At 41.8% G+C, this 21,434-nt stretch overlaps 1 protein-coding gene across 1 annotated transcript in view; it reads left to right on the top strand.

Annotated features, from left to right (window-relative positions):
* Window positions 1-21,434, top strand: part of LOC141098898 (dual oxidase 1-like) — an 85,080-nt gene that overhangs the window by 53,143 nt on the left and 10,503 nt on the right. The window contains exons 19-27 of the mRNA XM_073586868.1: window positions 343-559; window positions 4,314-4,407; window positions 6,911-7,077; window positions 8,736-8,817; window positions 15,590-15,655; window positions 15,736-15,920; window positions 17,011-17,241; window positions 17,331-17,430; window positions 18,891-18,940. Coding sequence (XP_073442969.1) covers window positions 343-559; window positions 4,314-4,407; window positions 6,911-7,077; window positions 8,736-8,817; window positions 15,590-15,655; window positions 15,736-15,920; window positions 17,011-17,241; window positions 17,331-17,430; window positions 18,891-18,940 — 1,192 coding nt within the window. The remainder of the gene's footprint in view (window positions 1-342; window positions 560-4,313; window positions 4,408-6,910; window positions 7,078-8,735; window positions 8,818-15,589; window positions 15,656-15,735; window positions 15,921-17,010; window positions 17,242-17,330; window positions 17,431-18,890; window positions 18,941-21,434) is intronic.

The raw sequence follows: 21,434 nt of genomic DNA, 5'->3' as shown, positions 1-21,434 counted from the left end.
AGCGGCGGGGCTTGCAACCTATGATGACATCAGCGTCGCCATGGCAACCATTATGACATCATAATGAGGGGCGGGGCTAGATACACACACACTTTTTCCCCATTATGTAGATAGCGGCAAAATTGTTTGGTGAATTGGAACGCTCGGGGTTAAAATTTCACCTCACAACATAGCCTAGGACACTCTCGGGGTCCAGACGTGTGACTGTGCCAAATTTTGAGGCTGTAGCTGCGACGGTGCGGATGTCAATCCCGGACATACACATATACATACATACAAACATACACACACTTGAGCTTTATATATTAGATGAGAATAATAAAATGCAATCCTTTCTCCTAGGTTTTTAACATTGAAAGGAGAGATGCAGGGGTAATTCCAAAACGGGACATTTCAGAAGCTCTGAAGTGTGAGCTGTCAAGGGAAGAGTTTGCAGAATCATTAGGACTCGATCCTAAGGCCCATTTTGTAGAAGCCATGTTTTCCTTGGCTGACAAGGATGACAATGGCTACCTGTCCTTTCAAGAATTCTGTCATATACTGTGTATGTTACTAAAAGGTAAGCATGTTTTTTTTTAGAATTACTTGACAAGAATGCACTAAAGCATTTTAGAGAAGAAAAATAAAAAAAAATTAAATAATGACCATGTAAAATATTGATCATGAGAATTATCTATTCAATCACATTGATTCATGTGCTGTCATTGTGCAGTCTGCTGTACACTCAAAAAAGTACAGGTATTCATGCTCATCTGAACTGTCCTAAACATGACTTACAAATTGTATAATATATGAGTTGACAATTTAAAGGGAACATGTCACCAGTTTTGTGACATAGCAGCTAAAATAACACCTTATTATTACTATTTATTTATTTATTTATATAGTGCCATTAATTCCATGGTGCTGTACATGAGAAAGGGTTACATACAAAGTTATAGATATAATTAACAGTAAACAAATTTACAATGACAGACTGGTACAGAGGGGAGAGGACCCTGTCCTTGCGGACTTACATTCTATGGGATAGTGGGGGAAAAGACAGACGGTTGGTGGTGCAGCAGCTCTGGTGGTGATGAGGCGGCAGCTCGGGCGGTGGTGAGGCGGCAGAATGGTTATTGCAGGCTGTAAGCTTTCCTGAAAAGATGGGTTTTCAGGTTCCGTTTGAAGGATCCGAGGGTGGTGGATAATCGGACGTGTTGAGCCATGGAATTCCAGAGGATAGGGGATATTTGGGAGAAATCTTGGAGGTGGTTGTGTGAGGACCGAATAAGTGTGGAGGAGAGTAGGAGGTCTTGGGAAGATCAAAGATTATGTGAGGGAAGATATTGGGAGATAAGTTCAGAGATATAGGGAGGGGATAGGTTGTGGATGCCTTATTCAGCTTCTACTATGCATTCCCTACATCCTTATAGAACCTCTGATTTCCCTTGTATACTCACAAAAACGTTTTTTAATGTCTCCTACACCGTATGGTAATCTTCTCAGTCCGGTCTGATGGGCGTGGTTTCGGGCCTCTACATCACTCCCATCGGTTGTTGCTCACCGTTCTACTTAATGTCTAATGCCTCTTGTGCTGTGCAACATCTCATGCCTGTTCAGTAATATTGCGTTTTGTGCCTGCGCAGTATGCTTTGCCCAACTGTGGACAAAGCCGAAAAACAGAAGTGCGCATGCTCTAGCAAACGTAGTTCCGGTTCATGAGCCAAAAGTACGTGTGTCGGTGCATGACACTTCTGTTTTTCGGCTTTGCCCGCAGTTGGGCAAAGTGTATTGTGCAGGTGCAAAACACAATATTTCTCAGCAGACACGAGATGTCGCATGGCGCAAGAGGCATTAACCATGAAGTAGTACGATGAGCAACAGCTGATGGGAGTGATGTAGAGGCCCGAAACCATGCCCATCGACCAGATTGAGAAGATTGCCATACACAGCGGGAGACATTAAAAAAAGTTTTTGTGAGTATACAAGGTGAGTCAGGGGGTTCTATAAGGATGTAGGGAATGCATAGTGGACACTGAATAAGGCGATATTTTTAGCTGCTATGTCACAAAACTACTGACAGGTTCCCTTTAATCTGTGATCTAAAGTTCTCTTAACCATACACATTACATAGCAGCTTGCGAAATGCTAGAATCATAAAATCGTAGAATGCTAGAGTTGGAAGAGACCTCAAGGGTGGGTAATCATGTCCAACTCCCTCCTCAATGCAGCGCAGGATTTACTAAACCATCTCAAACAGATGTCTGTCCAACATCTGTTTGAAGACTTTCATTGAAGGAGAACTCACCACCTCTTATGGCAGCCTGTTCCATTCACTCACTCAATCGACAGCTAATTTGTATCTTCTTAGGCCTTTGTTTTGCACTTCTAAATATTCCAAGATTCTTTAACTGCTCTTTGAAGGACATAGTTTGGAGTCCACTCACCATCCTGGTAGCTCTTCTCTGAACTTGCTCTAGTTTTTCAATGTCTTTTTTAAAATGTGATGCCTAGAACTGGACACAGTATTCCAAATAAGGCCTGATCAGAGAGGAGTAGAAGGGGATAATTCCTTCACGTGATCTAGACTCAATGCTTCTCTTAATACATCCTAGAACTGTGTTTGCCTTTTTTGCTGCTGCATCACACTGTTGACTCAAGTGCTCTCTGTGTTCTATCAGTATGCTCGTCTTTTTCACATGTGCTGTTGTTTAAGTCTATTCCTCCCATTCTATAGATGTAATTTTCACTTTATTGCCCAGATGTATAATCTTGCATTTCTCCTTGTTAAATACCATTCTATTAGTCGCTGCTAGTGATGGGCGAGTAGCATTGTTGCCCTGGTCTCCCCGAGCATGCTCGGGTGGTCTCTGATTATTTTGGCGTGCTCAGAGATTTATTTTTCCTCATCTCATCTGCATGATTTGCGACTTGTACACAGGCTGAATACATGTGGGAATTCCCCAACAAACAGGCATTCCACACATGTATTCAAGCTGTCTAGCAGTTGCAAATCATGTAGCTGAGGTGACGAAAACTAAATCTCAGAGCATGCCAAAATACACGGCGACCACCCAAGCATACCCGGGGAGACCCGAGCAACGAGTATACTCAATTATCACTAGTCGCTGCCTATTGTTCAAGCTTATCTAGATCCTTCTGAATCCTTTCTCTGTCTTTTCTAGTGTTAGCTATCCCTCTTAGCTTTGCATTGTCTGCAAATTTGAATAGTTTACCTTCAGTTCCCTTATATAGATCATCTATAAAAATGTTGAACAATACTGGGGCCAGGACAAAGCCTTGTGATAACCCACTTGAAACACTCTTCCAATTCAATGTGTAAACATTTATTACCACTATTTGGGTACGATCACTGAGACAGTTATTAATCCACCTAACCATAGCCTTGTCAATTGCATACTTGGTCAATATAGATAGTATGAGATACTTTATCAAAGGCTTTGCCGAAGTCGAGATAAACTATACCTATCTCACTTCCCTGATCCACCCAGTCAGTGATTCCATCATAGAAGGAAATTAGATTAGTTTGGCATGATTTGTTTGCTACAAATCCATGCTGGCTAAGGTTAATTACTGTATTCTTATCCAAGTACTTACATACATGATGTTTAATAATTTGTTCAAAGATGTTTGCTTGTGTAGAAGTAAGGCTCACTGCCTGTAATTTCGTGGCTCCATCTTCTTTCCTTTTTTGAAGATTGGGACAACATTTTCCCTTCTCCAATCTTATGGGACTATTTTGAATAAAAGTACTAGTAATACTAATTTGATTAAAAGTTCTTACCAATTAGCCCATTCACTTGTACTCTAGGAAGCTTGTATGAGTTTTCAGTTGGCAGAAATAGAAACAATTCTGGTGACAATTTATCATCTGGAAAACAAAAGGATCAGGCATTATAATTCAGCATGGCTAATCCTTCTCTCTTCCAATATCATCTGTTAATACTGGCATGCGTTGTTTTTTCTGAAAATTTACAAAATAACTGTTGTCCAGTAACTAAAGAACCCAATACAAACTAGATTAGGGGTGGTCACATGAAAGACTGGGACTGTTGTGGGGGACGAAATCAATATGCTGAAATTAAAGGGAAACTATAATTTAATTGTAAAGGGGATTTTAGGTACAATTAGAGAAAAAATAAAGAAAATGAAACAAAATAGTTATTGTGCTAAATTGAAAAATGCGAATTACCATAGCCATATTCTATCTTCTTTCTTTTTTAATATTTAGTATTTCAGCATGACTTTTTTTTACCAAGCTTTCTGCCTGCTTTATTCTAGATTATATTATCATAAGTTTTTATTTTTAGGCTCTGTGGAAAGCAAGTTACAATTTATGTTTTCAATGCATGATGTTAATGAAACTGGAGTACTTACAAAGGAAGAGATCATTCAAATGCTTAGGTCTGTATATTCCTGGCACCTTGTATGTATTACTTATATCAAAGTCAAACTCAAAAAATCTAAATACATATTCTACCAGTGTGATGCATGAATGTCATAAAATGCTGACGATATAATGAGAATATAAAAGATAATATTGTTTTATTATTCATGTTTTTATTGTTCTCGTAAAAAAAGTTAATATTAACAAATCACTCCTATCAAAATGTTGCAGTCATCATATTATATACCACTGCGCACTTAAAATTGCACATTTTGCCCTTATACATAGTCAATTCTTTTCTTTTCCATTAGGGCTATGTCATCAAGTGATTAAAAATTGACTATGAAGAAACAGGAGGTCTATGTAGAAACAGGAGGTCAATTTTCCCTGTATGAGTCATGAGTCACTGAAAAATTCCCTGGCAGGGGGGATGAGTGAAGCAGCTGAGTCAGAAATTAAAGAGGGAGGTTATAAAGGCAAGGACTAGAAACTTTCTGTTTCTACATAGAGCAGAGAAAATAGAAGAATTAGCTGGGTTGATGTGAAAAATAAGCAATTGTAAGCATACAATGCTATATAATGCGATGACTGCAATATGTTAAGAGGATAAAAAAACCTCTGATGCCAGTGCTTATTTAATTACACATTGGACAAAATATCCCAAATGTAAGACTTGTTATTATGAGAGGAGAAAGGGTCCTAAATGAATGGGGAAAAAATATCTATGATAACAAGAGCTGTTGCGTATCTCCCTCTGAGGCTTTGCACAAAGCATAACAAGTTGCATCAGTTTTGTCTGAAGTGTTGTCCAGCTATGAAAACAATCTTTATATATGTTTAAGAAATACATATATATATATATATATATATATATATATATCACTACATTATATACATCATACACTAACATAGTCAAATGTCTACCCATGTTCTACTTTCAGGCCTTGTCTTGCACCACTTCCAATATTGGTCTATCATACTATAGAAAACAGTTTCTTGTGTTGGTTGGTAACCAGGGATGTGTATAAAGGGGGCTGGCTTACCCCTTTCTTTCTCTATGAATCACCATTGACAGAGATGGAGACACCAGGCACGCCCTCCGATCAGCTGTTCCTGTGCTGGCCATTATATGGTTGAAGGAGCTGTGCTATGCAGCTCAGCAACTGAGCACATCTGGCTGCCAACAGCACTGGAAACAGCTGATTGGTAGGAGTGCTGGGTGTGATGGGAGAGTTCATCAGAAAAAAATGTCCCTGACAACTTCTTTAACAATTCTTATGAGTTTTAAACACATAAATTTGCATAATTCTTGAAATATGAAAAAAGAGAAGGTTAGGGAGCACTACTAAGGGGCTGAGGAATAATTAATATTGAAAATAAATGAGGGGTGCTGCACAATGCAAAGGCAAAAGCAATGATCAACTAAAGAAAAAAGGGCCCTGCATATAAGGCGCACATCCAAGGCAATAAAGTATGTGACAATACATATAAATTTTAATGAGAGACAAACAGGTATGCAGAATAAAAACATTTAAAAAGGAAGGCACAACCCCAAATGTCCCAAACAGATATAATAATAAATGCTGATAGGCAAAGACCACTTATGGAAAATGACAAAAAATTCACCAAAATGTACATAATAATACATAGGGCATGACCCAACAACCCCGAATCTGGGCATCCCCAGAGAAATGTAGCTATTTACTCAAAATATTTATATTTATAGATAGACCAAAAGGTATTATAAGAATAGAGGGGATATCATACAGACACTCACTCCAGAAGACCCCTTAAGATCTGAGGAGCCCTGCAAATAGCCCTGATATAGGAGGGAGCAGGGAACCATCCAATATGAGTATGGTTAGGAGATCTAGACCCAAATAGAATACTGAGGGCAAGAAAAAAAAATGTTGGGATAAATGCCACAGTATATAGTAGAAAGTAAAGAAATGGTCACCATAAAGAGTAGTCCAAAATGGAATGTTGGGGGTCAGGTCATCAGGAAAATGTGGTCCCGGGACAGGGGAGGTGTGGGAAGCCCCACCCGTATCGCTGCTGGGTGCAGCTTCCTCAGGGGAAGTGAAATATTGCAAAAATTGCTCAAATATTTCTGGATTGCACGGAATCACTCTAGGAGGTACTGAAGTACATTTCCGTCAAATTTTGAGACTTTTTGAAAAGTCACAAATGATGAATAAAGTCAAAACATCTGGAAACCCTAGGTGTCACCCACAGTGGCAAGCTAAAAAAAACAACAATATAACATGTATATATTGTATATAATAGACTTAAAAAAGTGCAAATGGAAAGATGAATATGGTGCAAACAAAAAAAGATGAAAAACAACCAAAACTAGACAAAATTCAGGTGCGTGTTAGTTACCGCACAGTTAAGAAGAGAGAATAACAAATAAAATGTGGCATAATACAGTTAAAGTCACAAATACTTGTGTGTAGTTATAATAATGAACAAATAGTAAAATATTTTGAGTGTTTGATGTTCAATTCTTTTCATTTTAAGGTCTTTCAATCAAATATCTAACTTTCTGTCAAGAGATCAAACTGAAGAAGTTATTGAGAGCATGCTTATTGAAGCCGGACTTCAGTCTACGCAGGAGATCACATGGGATCAGTTTTACTCTTTGTTTAATCAGCATTCCAATGTTTTAAACCAAATAACATTTCAAGGTAAGGTGACCATGACATTTATACCAAGTTTATTAATGAAGTTACCTACTAAAGCAGCCAATTACAGTATATACTGTCTTGTTTTCAGCATTGAAAAGAATTACACGAGCTGGAAGAGTATATAAAACTGTTTGACGTCATGTTTGTAAAATATTTCATACATTGTCCAGGGTCAAAATGCAGAAAGACATGATCAGCAATTCAAAAATCAGCATTTGGGTCTTACAATTTTTATGGTACCCATTTGTTAGGTGATGAACTTCTGATGTGAATTCATTGCTGCTGACCAACTGATCTATCTTGGTAATATTGATCGTGTTTGATCCTTATTCTGCCACAACAGTGGAACAAGCCACATTAAAGGGCCTGTCACACTAAGCGATATCGCTAGCAATATCGCTATAACTAGTGACGTTATAGCGATATTGCTAGCGATATCGCTGTGTCTGATACTTACCTACGACCGGCTCCCCCGCTGGTTATCGCTGATTGCGCGAGAACGTTCAGGACCGCTTCTCATCATCAGCTTCCTGCGGCGCTTCCTGTGGAGAGACGAGCGACGAGCGTGGAGCCGGGCGGGAGGACGTAGGATCACCTAGTGTGACAGGTAAGTAGCGACCCCCGTATCCAGCGATATCGCTGGTGAGATCTGCCTGTGTGGCAGCTCACTAGCGACCACTTAGCGATGCACCAGCGATCCTGACCGCGTCATATCGCTGGTCGGGATCGCTAGTACATCGCTAAGTGTGACAGTACCTTAATACATATCTTATTCAGCAGAATTGTGGAGATCAACAAGATCCACTGAAAATAGATCCTAAGATCCAATAACGGCAGGAACACCACAAGAGTCTAATTGATTACATTCATATCCATATACAACAAACATGGAGTAAGCTAATCAAAGCTTGCATCTTTTAAAGAGAATCTATTAAAGCAATCCATGAGATAAATCATCAATATGACATTGGAGGGGAGGTTTGACACGATGGAATCTCCAACGTTTAGCTGAAAACTACTCTGGAAGTGGACCATTCTCTCCCACTTGAATGGATGATAAAAAGCAAACTACTCAACAGCAGCTACTAAGCAATCTATGGGACTGCTGTGACCCCTCCACCTATATATCATTTGGTTTTGGATGCTGCCAGAACAGTTTTTAGATTATAAGTTGGAGTGCCAAGTGTCTTACCACCACTGATCTCATACTGATGACCTATTCATAAGTTCTGGCCAACCCCTTTAAAGTAAGGTAGGGTAAGTAATATAACCTATATGTTGCATAAATATGGCAGTAATGGAGTCTGTTAATGCAGTGGTTCTCAAATGGTGAGATCCCCTCTAATTGTTGATGATGTTGAGCTTGGGAATCGGTATTGACATAATTGAATTTAAGTTGTAAAGTGCATTTTTTGACTGAAGACATCTTTAGTGTCACAGCACAATTGACTCATTCAGCACTTATTTTCATGTTGTGGAGAATTCAGGAAACAAACTTAAATTGAATACTAATTTTTATTTTGACATAACTTTGCTCCACTAACGATGAGGCCAAAGCACCATCATGATCTATCTGGTGAGGACCTAAAAGAAGAAGGTTGTGTTACATTATGTGATGTATTTGATATTCAGATGTGTGTGCTTTGTTTTTGTTAAAGGATCAACTTTTCCACTCAATAAGAACAATCTTACCAGCAGGATTTCCTTTATAGACAGAAAAATCACCGAGCATGGTAACAGGTAATCACCATGTTTATTCTTGATACTTGAACATCTTTTCGAGAAGATTTGTCAATACTGTCAAATTTTTAAACAGTGTAAAGACCAGTCAGTCTTAAAGAAAACCAATCACTTCCTACAACAAAATTGACTTAAAAAACCATCTAATCACCCTGAGGTCCCCTGATTCTGCTGCTCTTTTCCTTCTTGTGTGGTGCCAAACCATTGCAGAGATATTCACATTTGTTGCTTTTGGAGTCCACAGTGTAAAATTTATTCTTGGAGCTCAACAGGGTTCAACTGGGCATTTCTTCAGAGTCTTCTCTGGGGGTATGCTTTCACCGCTTCTTACCAGGTGCTGCCAATCACAGCTCGGCTGTGACTGAGACTGCTACACAGCTAGAGTTGCGATTGGCTGCTTCTGGGAGGGAGTGGTTTGCATTCCCCCTGACGAAACTCCCGGTTGAACTGCAAGGAGCTATTTTACATCATATGCTCCAAAAGTAACAAATGTGAATATCTCTGCAATGGAGTGACTCAGTGAAAAATGGAAAGGAGTGTCAGAATTAAGGAATCTCAGGGATTTTACAAAGTATTTAACTTTTCTTTTAGCTATTGACAGTTCCTCTTTAAAATGTGTCAAATTCATCCTCAATTTATCAGTCTCTCTTGCTGCTTCATAAATCTGGTGTATTTTCTGACTGTCTAGTACAAGTCTACATCACCTATTAGTTTGCCTACTTAGTGCCACAATGTTGGTGCATTTTTGGCGCACGGGATTGATGCTCCTTTTTAAATAGCCACAGACTTTACAGAAAGGCCTTGACAAACAATGTGAAAAAAGGATCTAAAACTCATAATAAAAATGGTGCATGTCACAAAAGACAGGTTTTAGGCAAAAATAGATCTGGAATTCTGTCTCATTTAGTGTCCTCTAAAGTGTCTTTCACTAAACATAGACAAATCAAAGACAAATGTCTTAGCTCTTTTACGCATGGCAAAATACAAGTGTTACTCTAGACCCTTCTGTCATGTCGGACGCTATTCACACCACAGCGTCCGGCAGGCAGCGGTAGTTCCATCTCCGTCCACTATAGCCTCAGTGGCGCCGGCTTGATTTTACTCAGGTTATCGGGGGTTAATCTAGCTAGAAATCAGGTGGGATGTTTGGTCACGCCCACGGTCTTTAAATAGTCATGCTGGCCTTTGGGCGTCGCCGATTATAGCTTGTGTTTTATGCCAAGTGGTTCCGGTCTGGAGAGGTGGTGTTGGAGAAAGAAATTCATATCTGGTGTCGTATGATCCGTTGTTACCTTTTCGCCTTCCTATATTTGTGCTTTCTTTTGCCCTGTTCACATTACAGTATTGTCCGGTGTGTTTGCGGCGCGGTGTGGTTTAAGTTCTCCCTGTCTGTCATTACTGTGTGGGCTTTGGTGGTTTGACAACTCACTGGGTGGAGGGTGGAGGGTTCAGCTTAGGCCTGAGCAGGAGATAAGGAAAGGTTGGAGGCTCAGGCATTTGCACCATTAGCAAAAACCCTGGGTTGAGGGTCAGACAGGGTTTTCCCTAGTTTGAGGGACTCCGCAGGGGCCCCAGGTATTTCAGCCTCCTTTGACTTAAGCCCCGCATAACATTATAATCGGCCCAACATTTTTCCATGGATTCCATGACTTCTATAAACCGCCAGTTGGCGGCGCTGTCCTTACAGGTCACCGAGTTGAAGGGGGCAGTTCAGCAGCAGGGCCTGGTTGTAGCTAATGTGCAAGCGGCTTCTGCTGGTGCAGGTGCAGAACCAAAGATTCCGTTGCCTCAACGATTTTCTGGGGAACGCAGCAAATTTGTCATCTTTCGGGAGGCCTGCAAGTTATGCTTTCGCATGCTCCCGGTCTCCTCAGGTAATGAGGCTCAGCGGGTGGGTCTGGTGTTATCATTACTGAGTGGGGACCCTCAAGCATGGGTGTTTTCTTTACCAGCCGACTCTGCTACGTTTCATTCGGTTGAGAATGTTTTTTCAGCACTCGGGCTCATTTATGATGATCCCGACAGATTGGCTTTGGCGGAATCTAAAATCCGAGCCCTCCGTCAGGAGGAATGTATGGCAGAAGACTATTCAGAATTTCGCCGTTGGGCAGTAGACACACAGTGGAACGACCCAGCGCTGCGGAGTCAGTTTATTCATGGGGTTTCAGAAAGAGTTAAACAGGCCCTCCTGATGTATGAGACTCCTGCATTGTTAGAGTCTGCCATGAGTTTGGTTATTCGTATTGATCACCGTTTGCGGCAAGGGGCGCAGGAGATGCTGCCCCTGGGGGAAAGCAAGGGTGCAAGTGTGGTTGCTGCAGGTGAGCCCACGGAACCTATGCAAATCGCTGGGGTATCACATGTGCAGCGTCGCGTTCCTGGGTTCAGGAAGCATGGAGCATGTTTTTACTTTGGTAAAAGAGATCATTATGTAAATGCTTGTCCTGTGCTACCAAAGAAAGTCGCACCGGCGGAAAACTGGTAAGCTCAGAGGGTATGGAGGAGGCCCAACTGAGCGTATGCATATCCTCCATGATGGTATCTCAATGTATGCTCCCTGCCAGGGTTATTATTGCGGGCAGAGAGCTACCCATATCAGTGTTTGTGGATAGCGGTTCCACCACCAATCTCATGGATGAGGAGTTTGCACACATGGCAGGTTTTAAGATCGAAAAACTCCCTCATCCTATTCGCGTGGTTACCATTAATGCCGCTCCCCTCCCACAGGAGGAGATTACTGAGTTTGTAGCTGAGGTTAAACTCCACATTGGGGTCCTACATTCTGAGTGGGTTACATGTAGGGTAGTCAATAATCTCCCAGCACAAATGGTCCTGGGTTTCCCATGGTTGTCCAAGCACAACCCGGTGATTGACTGGAGAACCCAGGACATAGTTCAGTGGAGCGGTTTCTGCCAGGAAAATTGCTTGGCCACATGTGTGTCCGCCGTGAAGTCCAGCCTTCCGGAGGCATTGCAGGATTTTGTGGACGTATTCTCTGAGAGGGGTTGCTCAGAACTACCTCCACATCGAGCCTATGACTGTGAGATTAGGCTAAAGCCCGGGGCTAAATTGCCAAAGGCGAGGATGTTTAGTATTTCTGGTCCGGAGAGACAAGCTCTTAAAGACTACATCGCGGAGAGTTTAAGTAAAGGGCACATCCGGCCTTCATCCTCACCTGTAGCAGCGGGGTTTTTCTTCATTAAGAAAAAAGATGGGGGGTTACGCCCGTGTCTGGATTTCCGGGAGTTAAACCAGATTACGGTCCGTGATCCCTACCCGATGCCTCTGATCCCTGATTTGTTCAACCAGGTGGCTGGTGCGAAGTGGTTTTCCAAACTTGACCTCAGGGGGGCATATAACCTCATAAGGGTCCGTCAGGAGAATGAGTGGAAAACGGCATTTAATACCCCTGAGGGTCATTTTGAAAGCCTAGTTATGCCATTTGGGTTGACAACTGCGCCTGCTGTTTTCCAACATTTCATAAATGATGTATTCGCTCATGTGCTGGGGAAATTTGTCATTGTGTACCTGGATGATATCCTCATCTATTCGAGCGACCAGGACACTCATTTAGAGCATGTCAGGCAGGTGTTACAGTTGCTCCGTGAGAATAAGCTCTATGCTAAGCTTGAAAAATGCGTATTTTTTGTTCAGGAGTTGCCTTTTTTGGGTTATATTGTATCCGCCGCAGGGTTTAAAATGGATGCCGCGAAGGTGCAAACGGTGCTGCGAGGGGAAGGCCTGATAATCTAAAAGCGCTCCAGCGGTTCCTTGGGTTTGCCAACTATTATAGGAAGTTTATTAAGAATTTCTCTACTATAGCCAAACCGCTCACGGACATGAAGAAAAAAGGTACCAATCTCACTATCTGGTCTGATGATGCGGTGCGTGCATTTGAGCTTCTGAAAAACGGTTTTGCTTCAGCCCCCATTCTGGTGCAACCGGACGTATCTAAACCTTTAACGGTGGAGGTCGATGCGTCTGAGGTGGGAGTGGGGGCAGTACTGTCACAGGGCTCGTCCTTGAGCAATATGCGTCCATGCGCCTACTTCTCCAAGAAGCTGTCGCCTGCCGAACGGAATTACGACATCGGCAACAGGGCGTTGTTGGCCATCAAATTGGCTTTTGAGGAATGGTGACACTTCCTGGAGGGGGCGGCCCACCAGGTCAGTCATCACCGACCATAAAAACCTGCTCTATCTGGAGTCGGCCAAGCGTCTGTCTCCCAGGCAGGCTCACTGGGCATTGTTTTTTACACGTTTTAACTTTCTGGTGACTTACCGTCCTGGGGCTAAAAACACCAAGGCGGATGCCTTGTCCAGGTGTTTTCCCGGGGGGAGAACCTCGGGAAGATCCGGTACCCATCCTCCAGGAAGGTGTAGTGGTTTCGGCTCTCACGACTGAGGTAGAGGCGGAGATTGCCGAGGCCCAGGAGGAGGTACCGCCAGGACTTCCCGCTAATAAGTCATTCGTACCCCTTCATCTTCATCTTAAAGTGTTGGGGGAACACCACGACTCTGTCCTGGCCGGTCATCCAGGGGTTAGGGGCACCTTGGAGCTGGTATCGCGCCGCTTCTGGTGGCCAAAAATCCGGCAGGACGTGGTCTCGTACGTGACAGCTTGCATCAAGTGCGCCAGGGCCAAGTCACCCAGAACCCGTCCTGCTGGCACTCTACAGCCTCTGGGGATACCTAGTAGGCCATGGACAGAAATCTCCATGGACTTTATCACGGACTTGCCTGCCTCGGCGGGGAACATGGTCATCCTGGTGGTGGTTGATCGATTTTCGAAGATGGCACATTTTGTGTCGTTGCCTTCCTTGCCCAACGCGAAGACGTTGGCTCAGGTCTTTGTGCAGGAGGTGGTCAGACTACACGGAGTTCCGTCGAACATAGTGTCTGATAGGGGGACCCAGTTTGTGGCGAAGTTTTGGAAAGCTTTTTGCTCACGATTGGGGATCAAGTTGTCTCATTTGTCGGCGTTTCATCCGCAGTCAAATGGTCAAACTGAGCGCATGAACCAAAATCTGGAGCAGTATTTGCGATGTTTTGTGTCTGACAACCAAGAGGAGTGGTCGACGTTCCTTCCCTTGGCCGAGTTCGCATTAAATAATCACCGCCAAGAATCATCGGGAGAGTCTCCGTTCTTTTGTGTTTATGGGCACCATCCTCAACTTTGTACCTTGCGTCAGGGGGGCTCTGGGGGCGTCCCAGAGGAGGACCGGTTAGGAGTTCAACTATCTTCGGTCTGGAGGAGTGTGAAACAGCAATTGCTGAGCATGAGTGCAAGGTACAAACGTGTGGCTGACGCTAGAGGCATGCCAGGTCCGCACCTGTGTGTGGGTGATTGGGTGTGGTTAGCTACTAAAAACATAAAACTCAAAATTCCATCATTGAAATTGAGTCCAAGGTTTATTGGCCCTTTTAAGATTGCTGACATCATTAACCCGGTTGCTTATCGGTTGGAACTTCCTGCGGTATACAAGATACACAACGTGTTTCACAGGGCTTTATTGAAAAAGGTGGTAGGCTCTGTGGACACGACGCCGATGCCACCTCCAGTCATGGTGGATGGCGATTTAGAGTTTGAAGTCTCCAAGGTGGTGGACTCTCGAGTACTGCGCCGTTCTCTTCAGTATTTGGTACAATGGCTGGGGTATGGTCCGGAGGAGAGGTCTTGGCTACCAGCCTCGGACATACATGCGGATCGGCTGGTCAGTTCCTTTCACCGCCGTCATCCGGACAAGCCGGGTCCTATGAGTCTTGAGGGCACTGGGGTCCCTCGTAGAAGACGGGGTACTGTCATGTCGGACACTATTCACACCACAGCGTCTGGCAGGCAGCGGTAGTTCCATCTCCATCCACTATAGCCTCAGTGGCGCCGGCTTGATTTTACTCAAGTTATCGGGGGTTAATCTAGCTGGAAATCAGGTGGGATGTTTGGTCACGCCCACGGTCTTTAAATAGTCGTGCTGACCTGTTGGCGTCGCCGATTATAGCTTGTGTTTTATGCCAAGTGGTTCCGGTCTGTAGAGGTGGTGTTGGAGAGAGAAATTCATATCTGGTGTCGTATGATCCATTGTTACCTTTTCGCCTTCCTATATTTGTGCTTTCTTTTGCCCTGTTCACATTACAGTATTGTCCGGTGTGTTTGCGGCGCGGTGTGGTTTAAGTTCTCCCTGTCTGTCATTACTGTGTGGGCTTTGGTGGTTTGACAACTCACTGGGTGGAGGGTGGAGGGTTCAGCTTAGGGCTGAGCAGGAGATAAGGAAAGGTTGGAGGCTCAGGCATTTGCACCATTAGCAAAACCCCTGGGTTGAGGGTCAGACAGGGTTTTCCCTATTTTGAGGGACTCCGCAGGGGCCCCAGGTATTTCAGCCTCCTTTGACCTAAACCCCGCATAACACCTTCCTTGAAGACTAAACTATACTCATTTTATTTTATGCACTTAAGCTAAATTTCTAGGCAGAGCATCAGAGTTGCAATCTGTATGAAGTATTCAACAAGCTTTTTGTTGAATGCATCACTTTAGGTTAGTGACTGTTGCAAGAAAGACTGAGACTGACTAATTTCACATGATTTGAAAAAAAGGTCAAGTACAGATAATTCCAGAGTCTTCTCTTCCTATTGTAGCTATATTTAATGTAATGGAAAAAATATATATCTTATGTAATTATGATTTTAGTGTAGATTCATGTTTTTGATGCTTTTTAATAACAAAAAAATACATTTCCTTGAACAATCAAACAAGCAATATTTGTCTATCATTACAGTAATGTTGAAAACAACGTGAACATAGAGTCAGATGGCCGCGACCTTCGAAACAGACATGGTAGAACGTAAGTGCAGTTGGCATATTATATTATTATATAGTATAATAACATCTAGCTCAATATCCATTTTATAATTTCATCATTAGGAATAATCAGAGGACAAATCAGCCACATGTATTTACTAAGGCAAGAAGAGAAAAGTATGAGTCAAGCAAAATTCGCCAAAAAATACAGCAATTTAAAAGATTAATTGAGAACTACCGGCGTCATATTGTATGCTTAGTAATCTTCTATGGAATATCAGCTGGACTGTTTGCAGAAAGAGGATATTGTGAGTATAATACTATCTCATTCATGTTAGTGTGTGTGTACGGCAAAGCTAAAAAACGGTAAATTTGATGGAAATGTTTAATTTGTTAAATTTAGTTTGCCTTTAAAGCAGTGATTTAATCACAAACAATTCCTTCCAGATCCGAGGTCATAGAAAGGATGTAATTGACAGCTATAATCAGTCAGAGTAGAATTGAACTCTCCGCTCTCGATTACAGTATGTAGTGTGATTTTCAGTAAAAAAAAAAAGACCACACTATTTGCCATCTATAGGCCTTAAATCATCATGTAGACAGTGGCTGCCTTAATAGGTTAACCCTTTCATTATTTTTTAAAAAGAGGTGAATTTGTCATATTAGATATCTGTTTGTCAAATGTATTAAAATTCCCACCGTCTGTTGATTCTGTCCCAGTCTACACAGCAAAGCCAACAAGTGATCTGCAGAGAACATAAAGCATCAGCATATTCTGTTTTCTCCAGTTGCCAACGTGAAAAATGTAAAAGTTCAAGATGTATTTTTGAACGTGGCTAGCTGCCACCATGAATTTAAAAAAATATTAAAAAGATAAAATAAATTATATGTATATTTCTGAATATAGATTCCTTTTTTAATGTGGCTAATAACTATGCTATTTCCAAAAAGATAGCTCATTGTATACCATGCTAAAATAATTACATGTTGCACTGTTACTTAAAAAAAAGTATATAAAATTGTGTAGCACACTTTGGGAGTATTGAAGAAAACCCATTTAATAAAAGGAAGACCTGCAATATCTCTCTTTTTTGCTGTAAACTACAGTGTTTAACTCCATACCTCTGTATTGCACATGTTATTAATGAACTGAAAACAAAAAAAGGAAAAATATTAAGGAAATCTATGTTTGAGCAGACGCTTAGTTAGAAGGGTATAAGGTTGCCGAGCAAGCTGTTGATTTCTGGCCCTGGTACATTAATAATGTTTTTCAGTGCGAAACTCTTTGTAAAACAAGCAATAAGAACAAGATAATGATATATTGTATGTCAGTGATGAATATTATGTGCAAGACTTGCATCAATATCTGACACTCCTGAATGTTTCTGCGTTCTACAGATTATGGTTTTGCGTCGCCAGGAAACGGAATTGCTGACACTACATATGTGGGGCTTATAATTTCTCGAGGTTCAGCTGCCAGCATTTCATTTATGTTCTCCTATATCCTTCTGACGATGTGCCGAAACCTAATTACGTTCCTGCGAGAGACCTTCTTGAATCGATATATCCCATTTGATGCCGCAGTAGATTTCCACCGTTTGATCGCCATGAGTGCACTTGTCCTTACCAGTAAGTTTCTATCATTGTAGGCTAAAGTGCAAATAAAGCCTAAATTCTGAGTAACTGATAAATTTGTTCAATACTTTTGCCTCCTTTAGTTTTCCACACACTTGGCCACTTGGTCAATGTCTACATCTTCACCATCACTCCACTGAGTGTCCTCAGCTGCCTCTTCCCTACGGTGTTTTCAGATGACGGGTACGTTAAACTGTAGCATTTGAGTCAGAAAAATTGAACTATTGTTTAACTATAAAGGGATGTCTAAGGGTGGTTTCACATTAGCGTTTCAGGGCGCAGCGACGGCCTGCGCACGGCCGCCGCTAAACCCTGCCCCCCACCGCGCCTCCTCCGGTAGTTCCGTCTACTGGCGCATGACGCTGCATGCATCCCCTATCTTTATCACTGGTGACGCAGGCCACGTGCAGTATGCGCTTGGCGGCTCATGCGTCCTTTTGACGCTGCGCCGACCAGCACCAAACGCAACCTGTTGCAATTTGGTTGCGCTCGTCGCACCGTCAAAAGGACACATGCGCCACCAAATGCATACTGCGCACGGCCTGTGTCCCCAGTGATAAAGATAGGGGACGCATACAGCGTCATGCGCCGGTAGGCGGAGCGGGGCTTAGCGGCGGCCGTGCGCAGGCCGTCGCTGCGCCCTGAAACGCTATTGTGAAACCACCCTAACACAGGACATTAATCACCTACCTGCATTTGCTGGGTGCCCTACTTATCATTACCATATAACCGTACTTAACCATTTCTGTCAGCGCTATTACAAAGACAATGAATGGAGCAGTAAATCAATCATGACCCACTGCTCTATTCAAACTTCTGCTCACAGTGATCATACAGAGCAGGAATGGTGGGCTTCGGAACTCCGTTTTAGTGAATGGTGGGGCTATCAGCAGTTTGGCCCCTACCGATCAGACATTTATCCCCTATCCTGACTATAGGTGATTAATGTCCTTCATGGGACAACCTTTTTAATGCAGTCAACAATGTGAATGTGAAACCCATTACATTTCTAGTAGCTTAAAAGGGTATTACCAAATTTGAAGGTTACACTGTGAATAGGGAATAACTTACTGATCACTGGAAATATGACTTCTAGGACCCCCATTGATCCAGATAACTGAGCTGTGCAAAACCTGGTCTGAATATAGTGGAGGTGTGCATGCTTGAACTCCGCTCTATTCATTCTCTTTCTTCTGCAGAGAAAGCCTTCAACATAAGTCGGCTATCAATGGCGGTTCTATAAGCAGTGAAGGGAGTAGAGTTTGAGCATGTGCACCTCCATTCAAATAGATTCTGTGCCTGATGAAGAGACCCAATTAGTTGTGAAAGTTTGCAATTTACCATCTTTTCAGTTAGCCATTAAAAGGTATCAACCACTGAGGACTCTCAAATTGTAATATTTTTCTATCTACTGGCTAATACAAAGGTTACATTTTTCTGTATTTGATAATGAATGTATTCCTAAGAATGTTGATGGGTCCACAAGAACGTTTCTGAGAACTTGAGTTGTCTTTTCTCTGCATCTCAACTTGATTATAACAACTATCTATTTTATAAATGTGGAAAATCCGATAATAACAATCCATAATAGAATTTCTTTTTATGCAACTTTATGCTAATCTGAGCTTCCTTCAAATCCTCAGATCTGAATTTCCACAGAAATATTATTGGTGGTTTTTTGAGACTGTGCCAGGTAAGCAGCTTTGGGATCTTAATATGACTGATGAGAATTTACAATACAAAGACTTTGACGTCTGAGATGTGATGTTGTAATAGAGACTTTCTTCAGAATCCTTGACTTGGCAACTGTAGTTAAACAATAAATTACATAGTAGTGTAATATAAATTAACCTTTTCACCATAATAGACTAGTGAGACTGGCATTATTTCATAAAACATGTAACTGAAAAGGTTCAGTCTCAATACTCAAAGGTTTGGAGCTATTTTGTCACTGACCAGCTTAAAGGGAATCTTTCAGCTGATTTTTTGCTATGTAATCCAAGAGCAGAATGATGTAGGGGCAGAAAATCCAACAGGAGAAACCGAAAAAAACTTAGCGCTATCCATTGTGCATATACGAAGATGACATAATTCCTGATAGACCAGTGGATAAAACAGTGGTGCACTGCTCAAATGTTTCCACTATGGCGATAGAAATGCAAAAATCAAATAGCAGGCAAGGCGACACTCACCATGTAAAAATACTCCTTTCTTGAAGTCCTTCTAAAAGCATGCTGTCAGGGAGAGGGAGCAGGTGAGGCTGGTCAGACTACGGCTGTTTTGTGTCCTGTGGAAGTGTCTCAATGGGTGAAATGACCCTTGTCTGACTAGCCACACCTGCTCCCTTTCCCTGACCGCATGCTTTTAGAAGCACTTCAATAGAGGACTATTTTTACACCGTGAGTGCTACCTTGTCTGCCACTTGATACAAGGGCAAAAGTCCTGATTCCAGTGAAGTGTTACTTCCTGGCCTGCTTGTTATAGTTTCAATAAAATCAGTGTTTTATTAGCAGTAGAGTATCACTACAGGACTAGTTGTTTTGTGCCACATAGTCCTCCCACCCTGTGTAATCCCGCCCATACCACTGATTAGCAGCTTTCTGCCAATGTACAATGTACACAGAAAACTGCCAATCAGTGGTGCGGGTAAGGCTATGAAGAGATTAGCTAGATCTTCGGCAGATAAAACAGGGATTTTATTAAAAGTGCACCAATCAGCCCAGGAATGACACATCACTGGAATCCTGGTTTCTGCCCCTAATTCATGCTGCTTACAGATTGCATAGCATATGTGTGTTAACAGATTGGCTGTAATCAAAAAACATAAATAAATAAAGCGGGTTTTCCTATCTACAAATCACTTCCAGGATAAGACTTCGTTTACACTCACCGGGTTTTTTGCGGCTCGTTATTGCGGGCCTTTTTTGCAGGCCATACTGCCGCAATTTTCACGGTCTGCCGCAATAAAAGACTGCAAAACACTTGCGGATCACCGTTTTTCAGGTTTCCAATACTATGGAAGAAGCATTGGAAAAAAAACAGCGTTCCGCAAAAACGGAAGTGACGGTGCACCGCAAAAATAAACTTATGTTGTTTTTGCGGCCCCATTGATTTTCAATGGGGGCTATGTCCGTAAGCCGTGAAAAAGATCAAGCAGGCTCGATCCTTTTTCACGGCCGCTAATACAGCCCTCACGGCCATACGGCACAAGGCGGTCCGACTAATTTTTGCAGGCCGATTTTGCTGCCCCATAGAAATCTATTGGGGCCACAAAAATGGGCAGCAAATATACGGTTAGTGTAAAAGAAGTCTGATACAACCATGAGTGCCCAGTCTATAGAAATATCTACTAACTTATAGAAGTGGATCACCATTTCGTTAGTGTATGATTAATGTAATCACGAACAACTATTAATAAGAAACAAATGCTTTCTTTATCGTGTCTTCACCAAAGTATCAGAAAGATATTACAGCCAAGTGTAACATGTCTACTAAGACTAGTATATCAACCTGAAAAACACAGTCTGCAAAGTTATGGAAATAGGATAGTAATATAATTTCAGTTGTGTAAATGTAGAGGCAAGTTAAAAGTATAGCACAATCGTTTCTAATTTATTACTTCCAGAATAAATATTTTTGGCCAAAAATAGTTTTTTTGTGTTTCGGCTTCATTAAAATTGCAGAACATTTTATTTTTCCCAGTCTCTGTGCTTAATTCTACATAACAGAGTGAGTTCATCAGTGAACTCGTTCTGTAATCATTATCTTCCTTTTTTTGAACTTATCTAAGCAGATTTATGTCCGCATCAGTATTGATTTCCACTTTGATCTAAATCAGCATAAAATAATTTAGAAGAAAGGTTACAACCCTCGCACTAGCAGTGCAACATCAAAGCTTGGTTTTACTGAAACCAAATTGCAAAAAATGATTTTTTTAACCACAGATACAGGCATTTATGTAGACAAAAAATTGTAGCGGTCATCCTTAGGAGACCTAATTTACAACTCTTTTTCAAAAGCCATAAATAGCTTATTTTCACTAGACAATTTAAAGAATAAGAAAATCTAGAGCTTGGGTTGGCAATTAGCAGATTGGGATCTACTGGTGGAGGCTCACTGTGGTCACAATGCCTTAAATTTAAGATAAAAAAAAAAACAACAAATGTAGCAAAATTGAATAATAGCTT

Source organism: Dendrobates tinctorius, unplaced genomic scaffold (assembly GCF_039654945.1).
Source record: "Dendrobates tinctorius isolate UK_male_01 unplaced genomic scaffold, ASM3965494v1 ptg000097l, whole genome shotgun sequence".
NCBI classification, from domain to species: Eukaryota; Metazoa; Chordata; class Amphibia; order Anura; family Dendrobatidae; genus Dendrobates; species Dendrobates tinctorius.
The sequence above is the reverse complement of the archived record's forward strand: the minus strand, read 5'-3'. Positions and strand labels throughout refer to the sequence as shown.